Source organism: Amblyraja radiata, chromosome 15 (genome assembly GCF_010909765.2).
Source record: "Amblyraja radiata isolate CabotCenter1 chromosome 15, sAmbRad1.1.pri, whole genome shotgun sequence".
Taxonomy (NCBI): Eukaryota; Metazoa; Chordata; class Chondrichthyes; order Rajiformes; family Rajidae; genus Amblyraja; species Amblyraja radiata.
Genome location: NC_045970.1, coordinates 49,853,218 through 49,878,584, shown reverse-complemented (window position 1 = coordinate 49,878,584; position 25,367 = coordinate 49,853,218). Strand labels below are relative to the sequence as shown.

The following is a 25,367-nucleotide window of genomic DNA, read 5'->3' as shown; positions in this document are numbered from 1 at the left end:
AAGATGCATGACATCTCACTGAATAACACTTCAAGGGCGGCACAGCGGTAGAGTTGCTGCCTTACAGCTCTGGAGACCCGGGATAGAACCTGACTGTATGGAGTTTATATGTTCTCCTTGTGACTGCGTGGATTTTCTCCGAGTGCTCCGGTTTCCTCCCACACTCCAAAGACCTACAGGTATGTAGGTTATTTAGCTTCTGTAAAATTGTAAATGTAAATTGTCCCTGGTGTGTAGGATAGTGCTAGTGTATGGGATGATCGCTGGCTGGCCTGGGCTCGGTGGGCCGAAGGGCCTGTTTTGACGCTGTATCTCTACGGTAAAGTCTAAACTAGAAGTTAAAATGGCAAAATTGGGAGAGTGCTTACTAAATTCATCATAACCCTGTTTTTTACATTACCCTGCCAAACATTATTATACATTTTACACCAGCCAACCAAGAATAAGCCAAATGAGATAAAATGTTCTTTTAGATTACCAGCATAAGGAGCCATGCCAATGATAGTAGGAGTCAGGCCTCTGTAAAATCCTCGATATCCTCCTTCCTTACAAAACAAGACAAAAACACCAAGATTTGAATAATATTACAGTGAAACTAAGTTGCCACATGTTAATAACAGATTTAAGTCTCAGGACCATCTATAAAGGTATTGACTTCCTTGAAATCTGACAACATAAGGCAAGTGAGCAGAGTGCATAGTCTGACAAGTGGAGGTGATGTATCACAGGGAAAATATATAAGGAACTGCAGATACTGGTTTATAACAAAGATAGACATAAAATGCTGATGTAACTCAGCAGATCAAACAGCCTCTCTGGAGAAAAGGAATAGGTGACTTTTCGGGTCCGTCTGAAAAAGGATTCCGACCCAAAACGTCATCTATGCCTTTTCCCTCAGAGATGCTGCCTGACATGCCGAGTTATTCCAGCACTTGTGTTTATCACAGGCATCAGTGAATAATTTAAGAGTTCTCGAGTAAAATAGAGTGGGTATTAAAAAGTCAAAATGTCAATTACGGAAACAAACATACGTGTGTACAATGAATCTAACAATACATGAAAACAGAGTAGAGGACAGTACAGGAACACCACCTTTGAACCACCGACTATAATGCCAATCTAAATTAATCCCATCTGCCTGCACATGGTCCATATCCCTCCATATTCTGCCTGTACTTGTGTCCGTCTCAAAGATGGCTATCATATCTGCTTCTACCACCTTCCCAGACAGTGCATTGCAGGCACCTACTATTCTATGTGTAAAAAGAAAGCTGCCTCACAAATCTCCTTTAAACCTTCCCTCTGACATTCTGTATTTTGTGCGAATGCTCTTGGTACAATGATACGATGGAAAGTATCCTGACGCGATATGAACAGCCTGGTATGGCCACCTCCGCTCTTCAGCACCTGAACCTTCAGAGAGTGGCGAACACGGCCTAACCCATCAGAGACTGGTCCCTTCCTTCTATCTTGAACATCTTCCTATCTTGAGGAATAGAGGGGGTAGATGCACAGAGTCTCTTGCCCAGAGTAGGTGAATCGACGATCAGAGGACATAGGTTTAAGGTGAAGAAGAAAAATGTTCATAGGAATCCGAGGGGTAACTTTTTCACACAAAGGGTGGTGGGGGCATGGAACAAGCTGCCAGAGGTGGCAGTAGGGGAGGTGGGGCTAGTGTAGTTGGGACGTGTTGACCACTGTGACTATCTTCATGGTGCATTGTATCAGGAAAGCTGGAAATATAGTCCAAGATAACAGTCACCCTGGCCATTTCCTTTTCTCTCATCCACCTACCGGAGGAAAGTACAGGAATGTAGAATAAGGCGGCACGATGCGCAGCGGTAGAGTTGCTGCCTTACAAAGCCTGAACCCGGGTTCAATCCAGACTACGGGTGCTATCTATACGGAGTTTATACGTTCCCCCCGTGGGTTTTCTCCGTGATCTTCAGTTTCCTCCCACTCCAAAGACGTATGGGTATGTAGGTAAATTGGCTTGGTATAAGTGTAAATTGGCCCCTAGTGTGTGTAAGATTGTTTTAATGTGCAGGGATCGCTGGTTGGTGCGAACTCGGTGGGCCGAAGGGCCTGATTCCACGCTGTATCTCTAAACTAAGATAAACTAAATTGCCCCTCGTGTGTAGGAAGCGGATGAGAAAGTGGGAATGGGTGATCGATGGTCGGCGTGGACCAAGTGGCCTGTTTTTATGCCGTATCAGTAAACGAAGCTTAAAAACATCGTACGGTTTAAGGTTGCAGTGACTTTTTTGACCACCGCAATCAAGTGGACTCTGTTGTGGACATAGATTGAGTTGGGGAACAGCGAGTTCAAAAGCTCAGCATTGTAAAGAAAATGTACACAGGCTCAAGGATCATAAAGAGAAGAATGAAGCAAAATGCACCTCAGTTATAAAGGCTTCATAGGGCAAGGGATGCAAGTTATTGTCAACTATTGCATGTTGTTAGGCATAACATTCTGTCCTTATAAAATTCTTTTACACAGATATTCTGGATGCTGCCCAAGAACTGTTCCAGTCATACACCACAGGGCTGTGTGCTGAGCCCCCTCCTCTACTCCCTCTTCACCTACGACTGCACACCTGTACATGGGACTAGCACCATCATCAAGTATGCAGATGATACTACGGTGATTGGCCTCATCAGCAACAACGATGAGTCGGCCTATAGGGAGGAGGTCCAGCTCCTAGCAGCATGTTGCGCTGACAACAACCTGGCTCTTAACTCCAAGACGATCAAGGAGCTCATTGTAGACTTCAGGAAGTCTAGGGGCGGCACGCACACCCCCAAACACATTAACGGGACGGAGGTGGAATGTGTTTCCAGCTTCAGGTTCCTGGGGGTCGACATCTCCGATGACCTCTCTTGGACCCGCAATACCTCAACTCTGGTCAAGAAGGCTCACCAGCGTCTCTTCTTCCTGAGGAGACTAAAGAAGGTCCACCTGCCTCCTCAGATTCTGGTGAACTTCTACCGCTGCACCATCGAGAGCATCCTTACCAACTGTATCACAGTTTGGTATGGCAACTGCTCTGTCTCCGACCGGAAAGCACTGCAGAGGGTGGTGAAAATTGCCCAACGCATCACCAGTTCCTCACTCCCCTCCATTGAGTCTGTCCAGAGCAAGCGTTGTCTGCGAAGGGCGCTCAGCATCGCCAAGGACTGCTCTCACCCCAACCACGGACTGTTTACCCTCCTACCATCCGGGAGGCGCTACAGGTCTCTCCGTTGCCGGACCAGTAGGTCCAGGAACAGCTTCTTCCCTGCGGCTGTTACACTACTCAACACTGTACCTCGGCGATTGCCAGTCACCCCCCCCGACACTCCTCCCACCAGGAAAAAAATACTATGACTGTTTGCACGTAAATAGATTTATTTATTGCTCATATTTATGTCGCTCTTCTAGGGAGATGCTAACTGCATTTCATTGTCTCTGTACTGTACACTGCACAATGACAATAAAGTTGAATCTGAATCTGACCAATAATAACTTGCAAATTACTACCTTTGAATTCCTTTAGAAACCTCCTCCCAAGGTCAATGTTGATCTGCCTACAGAAGTTCATCCTTATAATCATGATCTGAATGTAAGATCGCATGTTCCAGTGAGGGAAAGAGACAAGGATACCAAGGTTCGGGATCCGTGAATGACATGAAATGTTAAAAGTTTAGTCAAAAAGTAAAAGAAAGCAGATACAAGGATTTAGGAAGCCGATATCAGACGTGGCCCTGAAGGAATATAAAGAGAGCAAGAAAAAGGGAATGAGGAAGGCCTGAAGAGGCCATGAAATGTCCTTGTGAGTACAATTAAAAGGAAGACAAAATGCAGGAGAAACTCAGCGGGTGAGACAGCATCTATGGAGCGAAGGAATAGGGTTGAGTCGAGACCCTTCTTCAGACTGCTGTGGGGTTGGGGCGGGAAGAAGAAAGGAAGAGGTGGAGACGGCTGTGGGAGAGCTGGGAAGGGGAGGGGAAGAAGGGAGAAAGCAAGGAATACCTGAAATTGGAGCAGTCAATGTACATACCACTGGGGTGTAAACTACCCAAGCGAAATATGAGGTGCTGCTCCAATTTGCGGTGGGACTCACTCTGGCCATGCAGGAAGCCCAGGACAGAAAGATTAGTTTACACCCGAGCGGTTTGAACATTGACTTCTCCAATTCCAGGTAGTCCCTGCTTTCTCCCTCTTTCCCCTCCCCAGCTCTCCCACAGCCCACTGTCTCCGCCTCTTCCTTTCTTCTTCCCGGCCTCCCCACCCTCACATCAGTCTGAAGAAGGGTCTAGACCCGAAATGCCACATATTCCTTCGCTCCATAGATGCTGCCCCACCCACTGAGTTCCTCCAGCATATTTGTCTTCGATTTTTCCAGCATATGCAGTTCTTTCTTAAACAAGAAAATTCAAAGGTATTTTCATGTTCATCAGCTATAGGAGGAGAATTAGGCCATTTGGCCCAACAAGTCTACTCCGTCATTCAATCATGGCTGATCTATCTTTCCCTCAACCCCATTCTCCTGCCGCCCCCCCACACCCGTACTGATTAAGAATCGCAATCTCCGCCTTAAAAATATCCATTGACTTGGCCTCCCCACACTTCGGTGGCAGTGAATTCCATATATTTCAGCACCCTTTGACTAAAAAAGATTTTTTTCATACACTAAAAAGAGGGTAGCTAGGGAGAGGATTGAATTATGAAGAATAAAGGAGGGAATTTGAGCTTGGAGTCAGATTGGGAACATTTTACCTGCATCTAGCTTGCCAAGTCCTTTTATAATTTTATATGTTTCTATAAGATCCCCCTCATCCTTCTAAACTCCAGTGAATACAAGCCTAGTCTTTTCAATCTTTCCTCATATGACAGTCCCGCCATCCCAGGGATCAATCTCGTGAACCCACGCTGCACTGCCTCAATCACAAGGATGTCCTTCCTCAAATTAGGAGACCAAAACTGTATACAATACTCCAGATGTGGTCTCACCAGAGCTCTATACAACTGCAGAAGAACCTCTTTACTCCTATACTGAAATCCTCTTGTTATGAAGGCCAACATTCCATTAGCTTTCTTCACTGCCTGCTGTACCTGCACAGGCCCTTCGGCCCACCAAGGCTGCACCAACCAACGATCCCGCACACGAACACTATCCTATACACACTAGGGACATCTTAACCAATTTACATCTTAACCAAAGGTACACAAAATTGCTGGAGGAACTCAGCGGGTGCAGCAGCATCTATGGAGCGAAGGAAATAGGCGACGTTTCGGGCCGAAACCCTTCTTCAGACAGTTTTTAGACGGCCCTAGTGCAGGGGTTAAGCTACATCTTAACCAAGCCAGTTAGCCTACAAACCTGTACGTCTTTGGAGTATGGTAGGAGACCAGAAGAAAACCCACGCAGGCCACAGGGAGAACATACAAACTCTGTACAGACGCACCCTTAGTCAGGACCGAACCCGGGTCTCTGGCACGATAAGGCAGCAACTCTACCGCTGCGCCATTGTTGCATAAACTATAAAATAACTGAAAGCCAGTAACGTATAAACAGTACACAAATAAATGTGCACCGAGTTCTTGAAGATACGGTTGGTAAACTCAAAACTGACACAATCACAAGCCCTTAGCTAGAGACCTACACAGTGTGACAGAAAGATTCAGTACGCACCTGTGCATAAATAACTCTGAAAGCATCAATGATTCCAGCGTACCTGTGCTCACCCTTTACCTGGAAGGCCAGACGTGCTCGGATCATATCCAGCGGATAGGTGCATATCACTGCAGTAATCCCTGCAAGACAACACTATTTATTGGCCACAGTCAGGAAAAACTCCTAACATGCAAGGTTGAGATATGTTAATTGCAATATCAGTACATTAACAGCTTGTATACACAATGAAAGCCAGCCATCGTAGTTTAGAGACACAGCATGGAAATAGGCCCTTCGGCCCGCCAGGTCCACGCCGCCCATGCAGTCACAGGGTGAGCATGCAAACTCCACACAGACAGCACTCGTAGTCAGGATCCAACCTGGGCCCCTCAAGCCGAGAGGCAGCAGCGCTACTAGCTGCACCAATGTATCACCCTTGTTGTAAAATAACCACCAATAACATAAATCAATTTCTCACAAGGCTAACTGTCAACGCCTTAAGAACATACAACAGGATAACATAGGAACAGGCCCACATCTGCACCAAACCATTATACCAAACTACACTAACATAATGGCTACTCCACCATTCAGTAAGTTCACGGCCTCAATGCCGTTTTAACATTCAGTCCACATATCCCATGACTGCCTTTTTGTTCAAACGACTGTGGGGCGGATGAGATTGAGGGGAAAAAAACGCCTGCGGGCCGGATTCGGCCCGGGGGCCGTAGGTTACCGACCCCTGCACTAGGGCCAATTTTACATCGCCACAGCTCTCTGGGATAAGGAATTAGAAGAGCACAGTGGTGCAGCTGTTGCCACACAACACCAGAGACCCAGCTTCAATCCGGACCTTGTGTGCTGTCCGCGTAGCTAGCACGTTCTCCCTGTGTTCGTGCGGGTTTCCTCCGGGTGCTCCAGTGTCCCCCCACATCCCAAAGACGTGCAGGTTTGTAGGTTACCGTTGTAAATTGGCCCTAGTGCAGGGGTCGGCAACCTAAGGCCCCCGGCCCGAATCCGGCCCGAAACCCAAAATCATCCGGCCCGCAGGCGTTTTTTTTCCTCAATCATCCGGCCCTCAGAATTCCGTCATCTCCGGTACCTGGAATGTTTATGAAAGAACTGCAAATGCTGGAAAAATCGATGGTAGAAAAAAAATAAAATGTTGGGAGTGAGTTTCTCCAGCATTTTTTTTTTCTACCTCCGGAACCTGGAAGGTGATTTGGCTGTACCACATCTTGCGCAGAGCCACTGGCACAGCCGCGCACCTTCTGTGTCCAGGCTTCACTGTCGGTATCGGGGTTGTCAGTAGGCCGGGGAGGAGCGAGTATGATATTTGAGCTCAGTGCTCCGGGTGGCGTCCTCGAAGGGGCGGAATCAATGTGAACACGTGATTTGATGTCTGCCATCCGGGGCAGGATGGGGGCGGGGTCCATGTGTACACGTGATAGATGTGGCCCGCCATCCGCTCATATGTCCTGGCCCCTTGGCAGAAACGGATGCTGACCCCTGCCCTAGTGTGTAGGATAATGTTGGCGTACTCGGTGATCACAGATTCTGTGGGCCGAAGGACCCGTTTCCACCCTGTATCTGGGGAGCCAGTGTCAGTAATATGATGAGTTAACTGGTGTGTGGATGATTTACATGATTTCAGGAAACTTGATGATTATTCCTTCTTGCCAACTGAGAATATTCAAACACCGATCCTTGCGATTCATTTCAAAACTTTTAGATTCAGGAATGAGATATTTGGGAACTTTGCTACCATTCTCGACTGAAGATACCCTGGGAACGTATCTGGAATTCAAAAGGAAATAAATACCTGCCATGGCTCCGGCCATTAATCGGTGAATGTGCCCAGCAATACCTAGTTTGTTGATCAAAATCTGTACAAAACAAAAGAAAGAGCTGTTTTGTTACCAATTTCAAATGCAAACTCCATCCTAATGTGTTACAAATGCAACAGCACCACGTGGCATTTCCAGTAAAGGTAAAGTAGGTCTATATTATATGTCTATCTACATCTACAATATTAATTAGATATCAACCACCGATTTTCCGGCATCCTTGGTTCCAGAGCCTTTCTGGATTATCCGTTTTGCTGGACCAACAGAGGTCACAGCCTCTGAGAGTCCAATTGTACCGAGATATCGGCTCGCAATGTCGGCCTAGGCCACCCAGCCGCAAATTCAACCCGCCGATCAGCGCACAAGTCCCGATGAGGTCGAGATCGGCTGCCTCACCCGGCCTAAGGGGACTTCTGGGGGGGGGGGGGGGGGGGGGGGGGGGAACCCGTGTATTGATAAATTCTAAGTGTCATGAGATTATATCAAAAGAACCATGAGATCATCTGACCAAAGAGCCACACAGCGCAAAGGTAGAATCACCATTGCTTGTCCAACACATTGAGATGCTGCAAAAAAGCTGCAGTTCACAGAAAAACGTACTGCCCAGAGGTGTGATAGCATAGAAGCCAATTACTGGATGAGTACCTGGATACCAAGACTACTGACCAGAGGAAAAAAGGGAATTTAAATTGGAGTCATACAGCACAGGCACTTTGGCCCAACTTGCCCACAACAAACAACATGCCCCATCTACACTACTCGCACCAGCTCGTATTTGGCTCGTATCCCTCCAAACATCCCATCCAAATGTTCCTTTAAACATAGCGATAGTACCTGCCTCAACTACCTCCTCTGGCAGCTTGTTCCAAATACCTACCACCCTTTGTGTAAAAGATTCAAATAATAATTATATTTTTTCTAATGAATATAACCATTAAATGGTGATAAATTGAGTTTCCACAGCCACCCTGCAGTAGAGAATTCCAAGGGTTCACAGCAATGAGCAGAGATATTTCGCAAACCTTTAGACTTGAGAAACAGCACAAGTCTAAAGGCCCTATGACGACCAGCGATCACCCCTTACAATTTGCAATCTTACAAAAGCCAATTAACCTACAAACCTGTACGTCTTTGGGATGTGGGAGGAAACCGGATCATCTGGAGATGACTCATAGGGAGAATGTACAAATTCTGTAGAGTCAGCACCCATAGTCAGGATTGAACTCTGGTGCCCGGCACTGTAAGACAGCAACTCTATCGCTGGAGACAGCATGGAATCAGGATATTCAGCCCACTCATCCATGCTGACCAGTGGGCGCTCGTTGGCATGAACCCATCACCCATGCACTTGGTCCATAGCCTGCATGCCCAAGTAATTCAAGTATTCATCTATGCACTTCTTAAATGCTGTCAGCAACCTAGCATCAGCCACTCTTTTAGACAGTGCATTCCAGTCACATACTATTGAGTGGGTGAAGGAGCCCCCCGCCACAGACCCCCCCCCCCCCCCCGAATCCTTTCTCCCTCACCCTAATCCTACATCCTCTAACTTTATCAGCCTCTGAAACTGCTAAAGGTTCGCTGCGCTCTTCTCTATTTATACCCCTCAATTTTATAAGGGGTAGGGCGGCACGGTGACGCAGTGGTAGAGCTACTGCCTTACAGCGCCAGAGAGCCGGGTTCCATCCCGACTACGGGTGCTTGTCTGTATGGAGTTTGTCCTTCTCCCCGTGACCTGCGTGGGTTTTCACCAAGATCGTCAGTTTCCTCCCACACTCCAAAGACGTACAGGTATGTAGGTTAATTGGCTTGGTGTAAATGTAAAATTGTCCCTAGTGCGTGTCGGGTAGTGTTAATGTGCGGGGATTGTTGGTTGGTATGGACTCAGTGGGCCGAAGGGCCTGCTTCTGCATTGTATCTCTAAACTAAACTAACTTCACCCATTCCTTCTCTGCAGACATGCTATCCGTCCCGCTGAGTTACTCCAGAATTTTGTGTCTATCTTAAACTAATCATGTCCCTTCTTAATCTCCACTCCAGGGAGAACAGACCTAACTTTTTGTGTCTCTCCTCAGAACTGATCAGCTCCATCCTAATGCCTCTCCAGCATAATCACATCCTTCGTATACTTTGGTGACCAGAACTGTGCGTGGCACTCTAACTGAGGTCTGACCAAGGGTTTATAAAGTTTTTCACATATGGTATTATCTGATTTGACTGAATTGCCTACAAAATAAAGCTTTTCACACTGTACCTCAGTACATGTTACAATAAACTCAAACTAATAACATACCACGATACATTCTAATTTAACTCAGCATGAAATAGAAAAGAATGCTCACAAACTGTTGTAGTGCAATATGTAAAAGCCAAACGGCTTCAATTAATTGCACAATTTATTAATAATGTTGGCCCAGACTTGGCATTGTGACAGGATGCCTGGCCTATGGAGAATTTCAAACTTAGTTAGTATTTCCCAATAGTAAAATGGCGATAGCTGAACACAAGATACGCACAAAAAGCTGGATGAACTCAGTGGGTCAGAGAGCCTCTCTGGAGAAAGGGAATTGATGTTTCGGTTCGAGAACCTTCATCAGACCTAGAGTCCGGGGAAAGGGAAACAAGAGATTATAGACAATGATGTGGGGAGAGATATGGAACAAATTAATGAAAGATATGCATAAAAGTAATGATGATAAAGGAAACTGGCCATTGTTAGCTGTGGCCTAGGTGAGAACGAGTACATACAATGAGACTCAACAAGACGACTTTGAAGCTGGTACGACTTGGGTGGCAGAGGGACGGAGAGAGAGCGAATGCAAGGGTCACTTGAAGTTAGAGAAATCAGTATTCATACTGCAGGGTTGTATGTACCCAGTGGTTTAAATATTGATTTATCAAACTTCAAGTACCCCCTGCATTCCCTATCTCTCTCTCTCTCTCTCTCTCTCTCTCCCATCCCAACTCTACCCAAGTCACACCAGCTTTTCATTCTCACCTAGTTACAGTTAACAATGACCTATTTATTTATGTTACTTTTTTGCATATCTTTCATGAATTCGTTCTATATTACTCAACATCATTGTCTACATCTCGTTTCCCATTCCCGTGACTTTCAGTCTGAAGAAGGGTCCCATTCCTTCTCTTCAGAGATGCTGCTTGCCCCTTCTGAGTTACTCCAACATTTTGTGTCTATCTTCGGTTTAAACCAGCATCTGCAGTTCCTTACTGTACAGGAAAGAGAGGTGGGTGTGGGATATTACTTGAAATTGGAGAATTTAAGAGATATATCGCTGGGTTGTAAGCTACCCAAGCGGAGTAAGAGGTGTTGTTCCCCCAGTTTTCATGTGGCGTCACCCTGGCAATGTAGGAGGCCAAGGATAGAAAGGAATATATGGGAATGGAAAGGGGAATTAAAATGGTTACCATCTGTGAAATCCAGCAGGCCTTGGTGGACAGAGCGCAAGTGATTAACAGCCTAAAAATGGGGCCATTGATCCAGAAGTACAAGTTCAAATCATGTCATGACAACAGAATAAATTAAATTAATGTAATTAAACAAATCTGAAATTAAAGCTACTCTTAATGGTAACACTGAAACCAGTAAAATTCCACCTGGTTCATCAGAAAAATAATTAGTTTTAAGTTATTAGTTAAATAATTTTCGTTATTTGTTGTTATTAGTTATTAGCTTAATGACTAAATAAATTGCCACCTTTTATTCGGCACCAACCACAACAATGTGGTTGACCTTTAATTATCCACTCTACGCATGGGCAATTAGTGTTGGCAATAGCACTTCCAGCAATCTCCGCAACTCATCAATTTGGGAAAGGGAGAAATGTTGCAGCTTTGTGCTCACTGAAATAACGACAATTATGGATTCTGGGGAGTGGAGGGCTTATACGGAGCTTGGACATCCTCTCTGTGACTGCATGGGTTTTCCCCGGATGCTCCAAGGGACAAAGGTTTAAGGCGAGAGGGGAAAGATTGAATAGGAACCCGAGGTGCAACATTTTTCCCCCACACAGAGTGTGATGGGGACATGGAATGAGCTGTCAGAGAAGGTAGTTGAGGCAGGTATTATAACAACACTTAAAAGGCACCTGGACAAGGCCAAACGCAGGGACTAGTGCAGACGAGGCATCTTGGTCAGCATGGGCAAGTTGGGCTGATAGACCCGTTTCCATGCTGAATGACTTTCACTCTACGGAGGGTGAGGAGGAACAGAAGATGATTCCACGTGGGGAAATAGAGAGAGTACAACTTGACTCAATATCACTACTATTGAGTTAACTAACTTTACCTTTCTGTATCTGTCGAATGCAGTGAACTGAATGGCGCCGTATGGAAAGATCCTGACCATCATAGCTCCGTTACCTTTATACAATCCAAGGAAGCCTTCTTTCTTTGGCACAGCGCAAAGAGCAGAAAACACTCCTGTAAGAAAGGTCACAATCTTTAATTTCATGGGTGTCGCCAATCGTTAAACCCCCTTCAACCAGATTCTCCAATATTTCCCCCAGAGTAACAGTGAGAAAACTAGGCTCTGCCACTGGACTCAAATTTCAGCAGCAAAGCAAACCTACAAATTTAGCATCCGAATCTAATCAAGTCCGTCTAGAAATTGAACGTTCTTGAACAATGTGCAGAGGTCCAGAAATGGCTGGCCTGGACTCTGAACCTTTAATTAGGACAGGGGGCGGACAAGAGTTGGAGGTTTGTAGAAAGTAACATAAGTCTCACAAAGATCACCAGCGTGCAAGGGAAATTAAGTACCTCAGTATCTTTAATCTCAACTCATACATCAGTTAGCACTTGGCCGAGTTCTCCAAGTTACATTGCATTGGTCTACAATCAAACAAATAGGTGCAGGAGATGGGACAGATTTTTGAGAGTAATTACCAAGGTGATTGTAGTGACGGTTGTGAGCCTGTAGTAAAATCTTCACTCTGTCCAAGGGGGCGATAGTTGACTTTGCACAACATCCTGCAACACCTACGTAAAAAACAAATTTAGATTTTATCTTCAATCACAATAATACTTTATTAGCCAAGTATGTTTCGCAGCATACGAGGAATTTAATTTGCCAAGTCGGTCATACAAATAAAAAGCAACGAACACACATAACACATTTTAACATAAACATCCACAACAGTGACTCCTCCACATTCCTCACTGTGATGGAAGGCGAAAAAAAAGTTCAATCTCTTCCCTTTGCTCTCCCACGGTCGGGGGTGTCGAGGCCTCAGTTGACGGGACGATCTTGACACCTGTAGCCGGCGGCATTTTGGCCCTCCACATCGGGGCGATCAGCTCCTGCATCGGCAGGGATGTCAGCTCCCCCGCGCCAGCAATCGAACCCTGCATCAGGGCTGGTCAAACCTTCAGCGACGTTGGACCTCCTGAGACTGCGAGCTCTCAATGTAAAGTCCGCAGGTTGGAGCGAACCCAGGCAAGGGATCGACTCCGATGTCAAGTCCACGCCCCACGGTGGGGCCCAAGATCAGTCCAAGGAGGCCTTCAGCTCCATCGATGGTAGGCTGCCGAGCGACCGGAGCCACGATCCGGAAAGTAATCACATCTCCGGCAAGGTAAGAAATTGTAAAAAAAAGTTTCCCCCAACCCCCACATAAATAAAATCGAACATTTACACAAACTTTTAACACACACTAAAAAAAATTTAAAAGACGAAAAAACAAACAGATTGCTGGCGGGGCTGCCAATCGTGCGGCGCCCCTTTGTCAACACCAACAAAGAGAATCTGCAACATCTAAATACTATTTGCATAGATATACAAAGTATACATATAATAGAACGAAGGAGCTAAAATTGACCATTGTCCTAGTCAGAAGTGTGGGTTCAAGCCCCACTAATTGTTTGTGCACATTAATTACAGTGCCATAGTGCAAGAGTATTAATCTTTCATATAGACATGCCAATTCGGCCCGGTCTACCCTCTCAGTTGATGAGCATCTTTTCCAATGTGAAGAGGAACCAAATTTTCAACCATGATCTCATGAGTAGGTTAACCTATGATGAGCATTTGACAGCACTGGGCCTGTACTCGATGGAGTATAGAAAAATGAGGGGGTCCTCATTGAAACAAACAGAATAATGAAAGGCTTGGATAGAGTGGATGTGGAGAGGATGTTTCCACTAAAGATCATAGCCTCAGAATTAAAGGACGTTCCTTTAGGAAGGAGATGAGGAGGAATTTCTTTAGTCAGAGGATGGTGAATCTGTAGAATTCTTTGCCACAGAAGGCTGTGGAGGCCAAGTCGGTAGATATTTTTAAGACAGAGATTGATAGATTCTTGATTAGTACTGATGTCAGAGGTTATGGGGAGAAGGCAGGGGAATGGGGTTAGGAGGGAGAGATAGATCAACCATGATTGAATGGTGGAGTAGACTTGATGGGCCGATTGGCCTAATTCTACTCCTATTCCTTATGACCTTATGAACAATCAAGCAGATTCAAAAATAGACACAAAATTCTGGAGTGGGTTGGGCAGCATCCCTGGAAAACATGGATAGGTGATGTTTTGGGTCGGAAGCCTTCTTCAGACTGATTGTAGGGGGTGGGAAAGCTGGGAGTGAGGAGGGGCAGGGCAGAGCGACGCCAGTGATAGGTGAACACAGGTGAGGGAACTATTTGATAGCCAAATTGTTGGACAAATGCCAGAGATGAAGAAACAGGTGTGAGCCGAAAGGATAAAGAGTTGCAAACCCTTGTTAAGCCCAGGGATAGAAATGCTGTGATATGCAAATTTGTTGTAAATTGTACAGATGGAGTGGGAAGGAGAAGGGGGAGGGGGGGAAAAAAACGGTGCATGGTCAGCCAGGTTTCAGGAGAGGGTGGAGGGTTGGTTTTGGGAGAGATAGGAGAGGGGGAAGAAGACTGTTTGTTGATTAGTTATTTCAATAGATTCTCTTGGACGATCAACAAAACTATTTAAACACAATGGAGAGGTTAAGAGAAAAGGCAGGACCAAGAGTCGTCAGCATACACATGGAAGCACAAACTCTCTCTTTAGGTGATGCTAACATATCGAGCAGAAAAAACATAGATCCTTGGAAGTATCAAGAGATACCGGAGCAAAGAAAGGATCTCAGGCTACAACCTGATAAAGTCCTGGAGAAATACAGCATGGAAATGGGTAGAACATAGAACAATGCAGCACAGGAACGGGTCCAATGTTTGTGCCAAACATGTTGCCAGGTTAAACTGATCTCATCTTCCTGCGTATGATTCATGTCCCTCTATTTCCTGCACTTGCACGTGCCTATCTAAAAGCCTCTTAAACACCACTATCTTAACTGGCTCCTCTGTTGCTCCTGGCAATGCGTTTCAGGCCCCCACTACTCTCTGTACAAAAAGGAAAGGTTTAAAAAGGATACGGGCCAAACGCTCACAATTAGGAGTGGCTAAGATGGGACATGAACGACTTGGATGAAGGGGCTGTTTACGTGCTGTAATGACTAAACAGGCCCTTTGGCCCAACTCAATGCCGATCAAGACATTCATCCGAGCTAGCACCCCTTGCCTGCATTTGACTCATAATCCTCTAAACATTTCCTCTCCTTGAATCTGCCCAGAATGTCTTTTAAAACCTTTCCAAAGTGTTTATTACATTGTACCACCCTCTCCAAGTTCCTTTTGAAGTCCTTCCATATAAACACCATCCTGTTGAATGTTGACCTTCGGGTTCCTTTTAAATCTTCCTCATCTCCTTAAATTTATGCCTTCCAGTTTTGCACTCCGCTAACCCAGGAAAAAGGCTGGCTTTCTACCTTTTCCACGCACCTCATAGTTTTATACAGGGTTTGTGTTTCTACAATAGGTATAAAACTATGATCAATTTATTCAAATTTATAGTTACCTCCTGCTACGAAGGAGCGGAGCCAAAAATAGTTTTGATGCGCAGGGGCGTGAGGCTTGGCGTTGCCAGGGATGGGGGCTTCCGTTGTCATGACGAACGAGTCCCAATCTATTCACGGATGATTAAGCTGCAGTGCAAAAACAGGAAATAAATTAGATTACGTTTATTTAACAGCAAGATACCATACAAAGTTTCACTATCATTTCTTCATATTTCGGAACAAAAATTCTGAATTCAACAGTGAGAGGGATTTTTTTTTTCTCTTAATGTATTAATTTTCCAGGATCGAGGAATCATTGACAAGGCCACCATTTCTTGTCGCTATCCAGAAGCTGTGTAAGATGGCAGAAGCCCCCCCATCATAAATTTCTGAGGTCATTCTGGTGAAGATGCTCGCAGAGTATTGTTGGGAAAGGATTAGACCAGCAATGAAGAAGAAACAGTGATATTCTTTGGAGATGTACTATTTGAAGGGGAATTTACATGAGGGGATCTTGTGTGCCTGAAGCCTTTGTCCTCCTTAATGGTAGAGCCATGGTCTTGGGAAGAGCTTTGGAGCAGTCTTGGTGTGGTCATGGAGTCACACAACATGGAAACAGGTTTCACACACATACAACCACGTTCATCCTTTTGGGGCCCTATTTTTATTCGAGTTACTGTTCAAGATACCAGCATCTGCAGTCTCCTTGAAGTCCACAATTATAGGCATATTGACGGTTGAGATGTTAAAGGAATACTTCTGATCTGGATTTACTGTGGAGAAGGTCTCGGACGCAAGGGGTTTCGGAGAAGTGCCTAATGATGTCAAAGACATCTCCACGTTACAAAAGTGGAGATACTCACGGTTTTAAAGAACATAAAGGCGGATCGATTCTCGGTATCCGACTAAGTGTATCCAAGGACATTGTGGGAAGCTCAGGAAGCAATTGCTGGGGCCCCTGGCAAAGATATCAGTATCACTGCCAGCTGTTTGGGAGGTACCCGAAGATTGGAGGGCGGCTAATGTTGCGCCATTATTTAAGCCATGGAGACTCACATCAGTGATAGAAAAGTTGGTACGGTGATTCTGGCACACCGGAACTGCCTGCATTTGGAAAGGCAAGGAATGATTAGGGATTGTCAACGTGGCTCTGTGCGTGGGAAATCTGATCTTGCCAATTTGAATTGAATCTTATGAACAGGTGACCAACAAGATTGATGAGGGCAGGGCAGTAGAGATTATCTATATGGAAGTAAGACAAAATGCTGGAGTAACTCAGCGGGTCAGGCAGCATCTCTGGAGAAAAGGAATAGGTGACGTTTCAGGTTGAAACCCTTTTTCAGACACCTACGTGGACTTTAGCTCGGCCATTGACAAGGTTCTGGGTGGTAGGCTGGTGTAGAATGTTAGATCGCGTGGGATTCAGGGCGAGTTGTCAACTAGATGCAAAACTGGCTTTGTGGTTGGAGTCAGTGGATGGTAGTGGAGAGTGGTTTCCCAAGTTAACCAGCACTGGGTCACAGGGGATCAGTGCTGGGTCCATTGTTGTTCGTCATCAATGAATGATGGGATGAGAATGTATTTTGGCACAATTATTAAGTCTGCAGATGATACCAAAAATTAGTGGAAAAGTGGAGAGTGAAGGTTAGCTATGATTATAACAGGACCCCGATCAACTGGGGAAATAGGGCAAAGCATGCAGAGACACAAATTGATGAAGTGACTCAGCAAGTCAGGCAGCATCTCTGGAGAACTTGAATAATTGCCTTTTTAGGTTGGGATCCTTCTTCAGACTAACTGTAGTAAAGGGGAAAACGCTGGAAGAGAGGTAGGGGCAGGACAAAGCCAGAGAAGTGATAGGGGGATGCAGCAAGTGGGGTGGGGTTGATTGTCAGATGACAGGGCAAAAACCAGGAGGTGAAAAGACAAAAGGTGTGAGATAAAGAGAGAATAGGCATGAAATGTGAAGCCAGAGGAAGTTGCATTTTGACAAGTTAAAACCAAAGCATGACTTGCACAGTATATGACAGGCCCCTGGAGAACGTTGTAGAACAGAGACACCTCGGGGTACAAGTATATTGATTCCTAAAGGTAGCATAGGCAGACAAGGTCTTGAAGACATTTAGCACGCTTGCCTTCATCAATCAACGCACTAAATACCAAAGTTAGAACACCATGTTACAACTGTACAAGACGTGGATTAGACTACAAACTAAAGGTGTAGCCATGTGCACTCATGTGGTCCCTGGCTACACCTATCTCTGCAGCGCAGTCATTGTTCTAAACCAATACTGGATAGACTCGGCTTGTACTCGCTAGAATTTAGAAGATTGAGGGGGGATCTTATAGAAACGTACAAAATTCTTATGGGGTTGGACAGGCTAGATGCAGGAAGATTGTTCCCGATGTTGGGGAAGTCCAGAACAAGGGGTCACAGTTTAAGGATAAGGGGGAAATCTTTTAGGACCGAGATGAGGAAAACATTTTTCACACAGAGAGTGGTAAATCTCTGGAATTCTCTGCCACAGAAGGTAGTTGAGGCCAGTTCATTGGCTATATTTAAGAGGGAGTTAGATGTGGCCCTTGTGGCTAAAGGGATCAGGGGGTATGGAGAGAAGGCAGGTACAGGATACTGAGTTGGATGATCAGCCATGATCATATTGAATGGCGATGCAGGCACGAAGGGCCAAATGGCCTACTCCTGCACCTATTTTCTATGTTTCTAACTCCGGCACCATTCCCAGACTTTTTATCCGCGATGTTAACAATTGCATTGGTGCTGACAATTTCACCCATCAATTTGACTGCCCACTTCCCTCCACAGATATTGCTTGGCCCGCTGAATACTTTGTTAAGTCACCTCAGATTCATCAGGATTAAAAATACATCTGTCAATGCTCCACTAAACTTTTCACCTGATCTATATCCTATAGTAGCCTTAGATGAGCTTACATGCTATTCTCAGCACCACCAAAACCGGTGTTACCTTCAAACATCATCATACCTCTGACATACACGTACAAGTCATTCATATATACCACAAACAGTAAAGGTCCTAGCACTGATCCCTGCAGTGCACCACTTGTCACAGACTTCCATTCAGATAAATACTCTTCCACTACTACCCTCTGCCTATCATCAAGCCAGTTTTGGTTCCTATTATAGACACAAAGTGCTAGAGTAACTCAGCGGGTCAAGCAGCATCTCTGGAGAAAAAGGAGGGTGACGTTTCGAATCTGAAGAAGGGTCCTGACCTGAAACGTCACATCATCCTTTTTCTCCAGAGATGCTGCCTGACCCGTTGAGTTACTCCAGCACTTTGTCTCTATCTTCGGTATAAAGCATCGTCTACAGTTCCTTTCTGTACACTTTGGATCCTATTTGCCAGCTCACCTTGGATCCCATATTGCCACTAACGCAGATAAATGCAGAGGATGAATTAAGAGAAATATTTTGTAAGTCATGCAAAACCAACGGGTTTTATGTCTGCACTTTTACCACGAGTTTACTGATGTCAAGGCATCTCTATTTATCTTAAATTTAAGACAAATAAACTGACATGTCAGTGAAAAGAATTATTCGTGCATGTTAGGTGGTCTTCTTTGGCTGTCCCTCGGAAATGAGGATGGATTGTTTCCACTCTGGTCCCGTAGGAACCACAGACTCTAAGTCAGGGCAGAATTTGCAGGGATGCACTTCTTTTGGCTTACACACAGATGGTGTTTGGAGCCAAGGCATGGACTTGAAGCTTGCAACACCGTCCCAAATGTTCCCACTCCATTTTGAACAGTCATGGTTAGAAATTTCCCGGAGTCAAGCAAGCATGTTGGATTGCCCTCGAAGGATACTTTGAACACATTTTTCCAAATACTGTCCATCTGCTCTCTCTTCAATGGCATTAATAAGTTCATAAGTTCTAGGAGCAGAATTAGGCTAATCAGCCCATCAAGTCTACTCCACCATTCAATAATAGCTGACCTATCTTTCCCTGTCAACCCCATTCTCTTGCCTTCCCTTTGAAAGTATATTCTAGAAAAACAGATATAAGCAAACGACCTGCTACAGGCCCACCGCCGTTTTTCCAGCACCCTTGGTTCAGGAGCTTTTCTGGATTATCCGTTTTGCTGGATCAACAGAAGTCACAGTCTCCAAAAAGAGTCAAACGATACCAGAACGGTCCGCGTAGAGGGTACCAGCCCACATAGTCGGCCTCGGAAATCGGCTATGGGAACGGATTTGCCTGATACGGCTGGGCTGGAGTTCCTGACCCCTGGCCGCAGAGGGCAAATTTGACCTGCCAATCAGCGCAGACATTGAATGAGGTCGAGATCGGCCGTCTCACCCAGCCTAGGTGCCACATTTATGGGGGGACCTGTTGGGTGGGGTGGGGTGGGGGGGGGGGGGGGAAGAGAATTCCACAGATTCACAACTCTCCAGTCTCTGTCAGCAAGGGCCTACATTAATATTTTCCTCTTCACATATCTATGGAAGCTTTTAATCAGTTTTATATTCCCCGCAAGCTTTCTTTCATGCTCTATTTCCCCCCCCTCTTAATTAATCCCTTTGTTCTCATCTGTTAAATTCTAAATTTCTCCCAGTCCTCTGGTTTGCTGCTTTCTATGGCCAAATTATATGCTCTTCCTTGGATTTAACACTATCCTTAATTTCCCTCCTTAGCCACGGTTGAGCTGCCTTCCGTTTTATTTTTATGCCAGACAGGGATGAGCATTTGTTGTAATTCATCCATGCAATCTTTAAATCTATGCCATTACTTATCCACCGTCAACTCTTTAAGTATTATTTGCTCGTCTATCCTAGCCAATTCCCGTCTCATACCGTCAGTTACATTTCTTTAAGTTCAGGACGCTTGTCTCCAAATTAACCGTGTCACTCTCCATGTTAATGCAGAATGCTGGTATATTATGAACACTGTTGCCCAAGGGGTTTTGCACAACATGATTGCCAACTCATCCTTCCTCATTGTACAATACCCAGTCTAGGACGGCCTGCCCTCTTTTTGGTTCCTCTACATATTGGCTTAGAAAACCATCCGTATACATCCTGGGAGAGTCCAGGACCAAAGGTCACAGCCTCAGTATTAAAGGATATTCCTTTAGGAGGAAGATGAGGAACTTATTTAATCAAAGGGTGGTGAATCTGTTGAATTCTTTTTCCCAGAAGGCTCTGGAGGCCGTCAATGGATATTATAAAGGCAGAGATAGATTCTTGATTAGTACGGGTGTCAAAGGTTATGGGGAGAAGGCAGGAGAATGGGGTTAGGAGGGAGAGATAGATCAGCCATGGTGAATGGCAGAGTAGACTTGATGGGCCGAATGGCACAACTTTGCTCCTATCACTTGTGATTTGGAGAGGATCAGTAATATCATTTTATTCTCCCCACATTCCTCTGGGGAACATTTCTCCTCATCATCATCCAAGGGAAACAATTTACACCGGTTAATCAACCAACCAACCTGTAATAAAAAGGAACAGCTGGTGCTGGTTTATACTAAATATAGACACAAAATGCTGGAGTAACTCAGCGGGTCAGGCAGCATCTGTGCTCTGTAACACCTGATTCTACATAGAAAGATCCTCATTGAGTTCAATGTCATTGATTAACAGCCGCATCGTTATATTTGTTCAAGAAAGAACTGCAGATGCTGGAAAATCGAAGGTAGACAAAAATGCTGGAGAAACTCAGCGAGTGCGGCACCATCTATGGAGCGAAGGAAATAAGCAACGTTTTGGGCCGAAACCCTTCCCATCGTTATATTTTTCAGGTCAGGAACCTTCTGGAGTCGGAAGGAGGTTCCCGATGATTCATCGCCTATCTGTTTTCTTCAGTGATGGTGCCTGACCCACTGAGTTACGCCAGCATTTTGCGTCTATCAAACCACCAACCTGAGATAGAGCCAAATTGCTGGATTAACTCAGCGGGTCAGGCAGCATCTCTGGAGATAGAGAATATGTGATGTTTTGGGTTAGGACTGTTCTTCGAAGAGGGATCCAGACCTGAAATGTCTCCTATCCAAATTCTCCAGATATGCAGTCTGACCCGCTGAGTTACTCTAGCGCTTTGTGTCTATCTTTAGTATAACACGATCCTTAATTTCCCTCCTTATAGGCTGTGGGCCGAGCATCACAAATGTGTCTAGAAATGGGATTTCGTGACCCAAGTCACCAAACTACATGAAATGTTCACATATTGTGTAAAAAAAAATTATATAAATCACCCCTGAAACTCGATATGAAGAAGACTTGCACATTTTTTTATTAAATTAGAGAAAAACCGGAAAAATTTCGGGTGATTTTTAGTCCAATCAAAGCACGTTTAACATTGAGTTGTCTACCAGTTGGCCAATCACGCGCTTTGTTTCAGGCTAGCACACAAAATGGCTGAGGGGGCTTCACAGATGCCTGTTTTACTGGAGATTCCGATTTGTTGTTCTGTGGAATAAATGTCGTGGAAACTTGCAGCAGGTAATTGTATGTAGTGGGAAAAGCATTAAAAAGGCTGAAGAAAGTGCTGCGAAGTGGATTCAAGTGCAAGAAAGCCTTGAAAGCAAAGTCCCTGCTGAGGTCCTGGAACACAAAGATTTAGACAGCCAGGGACCAACTCTAACTAAAAGGTAAAATCTAAAGTCTGAATTCATGAAAATCTATCTGTATGGCGTTTAATTAATCCCTTTTATAATGTGAATAAATTCATTCTTTCATTCAAAACACAGTAAATTAACCATTGTCACTAATGCCAGTCTGTTGTAGAGTAATAAGTCTTTAACAGCTAATCTCGGAGCTGCCTGCGAAAACTTACCGGGAAAAAGTGCTCCGATCGCGGGACATAGGTACTCGCGGTAAAGTGAAGCCACGGTCTCAATTAATAAGCGGCCGATTCGCGAACGCAGCAGGCAGCATCCCTAGTGAGATTTCAGATCACGACCCTTCTTCAGATAGGGTCTGAAGTTCTTCTGCATGTCTTTATTTCTGCAACCTACCAACCAAATCTTTGCTACCAACCTGCACGTGTTTGGGATGTGGGAGGAAACTGGGAGGATCCAGAGGAAACTATACCAAGTCACTGGAAGATTGCACAATGCACAGGCAGTACAGAACTCTCCAAACTGCGCCACTGGACGCCCCATGGTGGCGCCACCAGACAGGAACTCACTCGCATTTGTTTGTGTCCCACAGTAATGCCTGAATCACACTGCTAATCTGCGCCAATGTACACAAGTGGAAATAAATAATTGGAAGGATTTTGCACTGAGGTTTACAAATATAACGATGCGGCTGTTAATCAATGACATTGGACTCAATGAGGATCTTTCCATTTAGAATCAGGGGTTACAGAGCACAGATGGTAGCAATGCCAACAATCTAATCTCACAGTCAACAATTATGGGCTCCACCTTTCCTTGTCATCTGTTGCCGGCCCCGATTTATTCTGGACTTCTCCTACCTCCAGGTAGAAAGCAGGGGTAGGGGGGAGGAGTGGATGGGTGGAAGGCGGGGGAGAGGGCAGGGTGGAGGAAAGGCGGGGGGAGGAGGGGAGGAGCGCAAGGCGGGGGTAGGGGTGGGAGGCAGGGGATAGGGGGACTAAGGGTGGAAGAAGACAGGGAGAAGGGTGAAAGACGGATGGGTGGAAGAAGCGAGGGAGGCGATAGGTGTGGAAGGCGACATGGAGTGGATAGAGGGGATATGGATGGAAGGAGACGGAGAGTAAATGGAGGGGTTTTGGTGGAAGAGGTGGGGGGTGGAGAGAGTGAAGGCAGGGTGGTGGTTGGGGACAAGGGTAGGATTGGGAAGGTGGTGAAATAAAGGGAGAGGAGCGCACGTTGGAGGAGAAAGGGGGGCGGTGACTGGGGATACACGTGCGAGGGGCGCCAAACCACTCACTCCATCTTGCTTCACCACCTTCACCCACACATGATCCTTCTCCCTCGGGATCAACCCCTCGTCCAGCAGCTCCCTCTCTCCAGCGCGCAGCCCACTGACCTTATCTCGGCTTCTTCTCGCCTCAGCCGCCAGTTAATAGACCGATAGACAGTGCGAGCGAGCGAGCGACTGACTGACCGACCTTTGGCCGCCGCCCCCGCGGCCTCGTCCGTTAACAAACAGCCCGACGATGGCCACTGCATCCGGGCCTCCGCGCGCAGCCCGCCTCTCGATCACCGGAGCAAATGACCGCGCGGCTGCAACCTGCAGCACGGTTTGCATTGGTTGGTGCACACAGCCTGAATCAAATGCATGCATCTAAAACTGCACACGGGTGAAGTGTGTGTGTATATGTTGTCATATGATACACTACTTGCAGCAACACCACAACGCGTAATGTAAACATTAGTAGGCCAAGAGAGCAGGCCAACCAGCGCCCCTCTTTCCTCAGAAGGCATGTCATGTCGTAATTGAGGAATTAGGCCATTCGGCTTTCAAGTCATCATGGCTGATCTATCTATCTTTTCCACTCAACCCCCATTCATTCTCTTGCCTTCTCCCCATAACCCCTTACACCCAAACTAATCAAGAATCTGTCGATCTCTGCCTTACATGTATCCTTCTGTGGCAATGAATTCCACAGACTCGCCACCTGACTAAAGAAATTCTCCCTCATCTCCTACCTAAAGATGCGTCCACTAGTGGAAACATCCTCTCCACATCGCCCAGGCCTCATATGTCCCCAACAATACTCACTGACTTCTGCAGATGTGGCGTAGAAAGCAAGTGTTAATGTATGGGGATCACAGGTTGGTGCAGACTTGGTGGGCCGAAGGGCCTGTTTCAGCACTGTCTCTAAATTAAAGTAAATTGCAGCATGATTTGGCAACAGTTCCATCCAAGACCACAAGAAATTGCAGAGTCGTGGACATAGCCCAGACCATCACGTAAACTAACCTCCCTTCCATGGATTCCATCTATACTCACGCTGCCTCGGCAGGGCCATCAGTGTAATCCAAGACCAGTCTCACCCTGGTTCTTCCCTCTTCTCCCCTCTCACATCAGGTAAAAGGTACAGACGTTTGAAAACAATACATCCAGATTCAGGGACAGTTACATCCCAGGTGTTATCAGGCAACTGAAAGGTCCCCTCATCAGCTGGAGCGCAGTCCTGACCTCCCATCCACCTCATCAGAGACGTTTGAACTATCTTTAATTGGACTTTATCCAGAATTACAGTGGTTCCTCCTTCACAGTTGAGATGAATCAAATGGTTACTTTTGTGGAAGTCTAGGACTAGAAGATAGCCTCAGAATAAAAGGATGTTCCTTTTGGAAGATGATGAGGAATTTATTTAGTCAGAGAGTGGTGAATCTGTGGAATTCTCTGCCACAGAAGGTAGTTGAGGCCAGATCATTGGCAATATTTAAGAGGGAGTTAGATGTGGCCCTTGTGGCTAAAGGGATCAAGGGGTATGGAGAGAAGGCAGGGATGGGATACTGAGTTGGATGATCAGCCATGATCATATCGAATGGCGGTGCAGGCTCGAAGGGCCGAATGCCTACTCCTGCACCTATTTTCTATGTTTCTACGAATCTGTGGAATTGTTTGCCACAGAAGGCTGCAAGTAAAAATTTAATTGTCCTATCTGGGACATACGACTATAAAACATTCTTGACTGTGGAGGCCAAGTCCATGGATATTTTTAACGCAAAGATAGATTCTTGATTAGTACGAGGGTTACGGGGAGAACGCAGGTGAATGGGGTTAAGAGGGAAAGATAGATCAGCCATGATTGAATGTCGGAGTGGACTAGTTGGGTGCAATGGTCTATCTCTGCTCCTGTCACCTATCACTGACGAGCTGATGACATTCCACCGAGGGAAGGGGAGGTTCCGTGAGACCACGTGGGCAGCCAGGCCGGGCGGGGTGGAAGGAATCGGATGTCCCGCCCTCTCCACGGGTCGGCGTGATTGACGGTCCCCTGCGGCCAATGGAGAGGCGGGCGGGCGCCGTTTCAAATCCAACGGGCGGCCGAGCACGTGACCGGGCCGCGCGCCGA

The 25,367-nt window shown here is 45.8% G+C and overlaps 1 protein-coding gene across 4 annotated transcripts in view; it reads right to left on the bottom strand.

Annotated features, from left to right (window-relative positions):
- The window catches only part of slc25a16 (solute carrier family 25 member 16), a 34,071-nt gene extending 10,469 nt beyond the window's left edge, over positions 1–23,602 (bottom strand). Inside the window, exons 1-7 of one of the 4 annotated variants that reach the window (XM_033034414.1) lie at positions 23,366–23,602; positions 15,388–15,514; positions 12,410–12,502; positions 11,811–11,944; positions 7,480–7,543; positions 5,676–5,797; positions 479–545 (exon numbers count right to left, since the gene is read on the bottom strand). In XM_033034414.1, the coding sequence (XP_032890305.1) occupies positions 479–545; positions 5,676–5,797; positions 7,480–7,543; positions 11,811–11,944; positions 12,410–12,502; positions 15,388–15,478 (571 nt within the window). In that variant the 5' untranslated portion in view covers positions 15,479–15,514; positions 23,366–23,602. Of the gene's footprint in view, positions 1–478; positions 546–5,675; positions 5,798–7,479; positions 7,544–11,810; positions 11,945–12,409; positions 12,503–15,387; positions 15,515–23,266; positions 23,329–23,365 lie in introns of those variants that run through there. The other 3 variants (XM_033034412.1, XM_033034411.1, XM_033034413.1) reach the window with 3 other exon arrangements.
- Between the last annotated feature and the right edge of the window lie 1,765 nt (positions 23,603–25,367).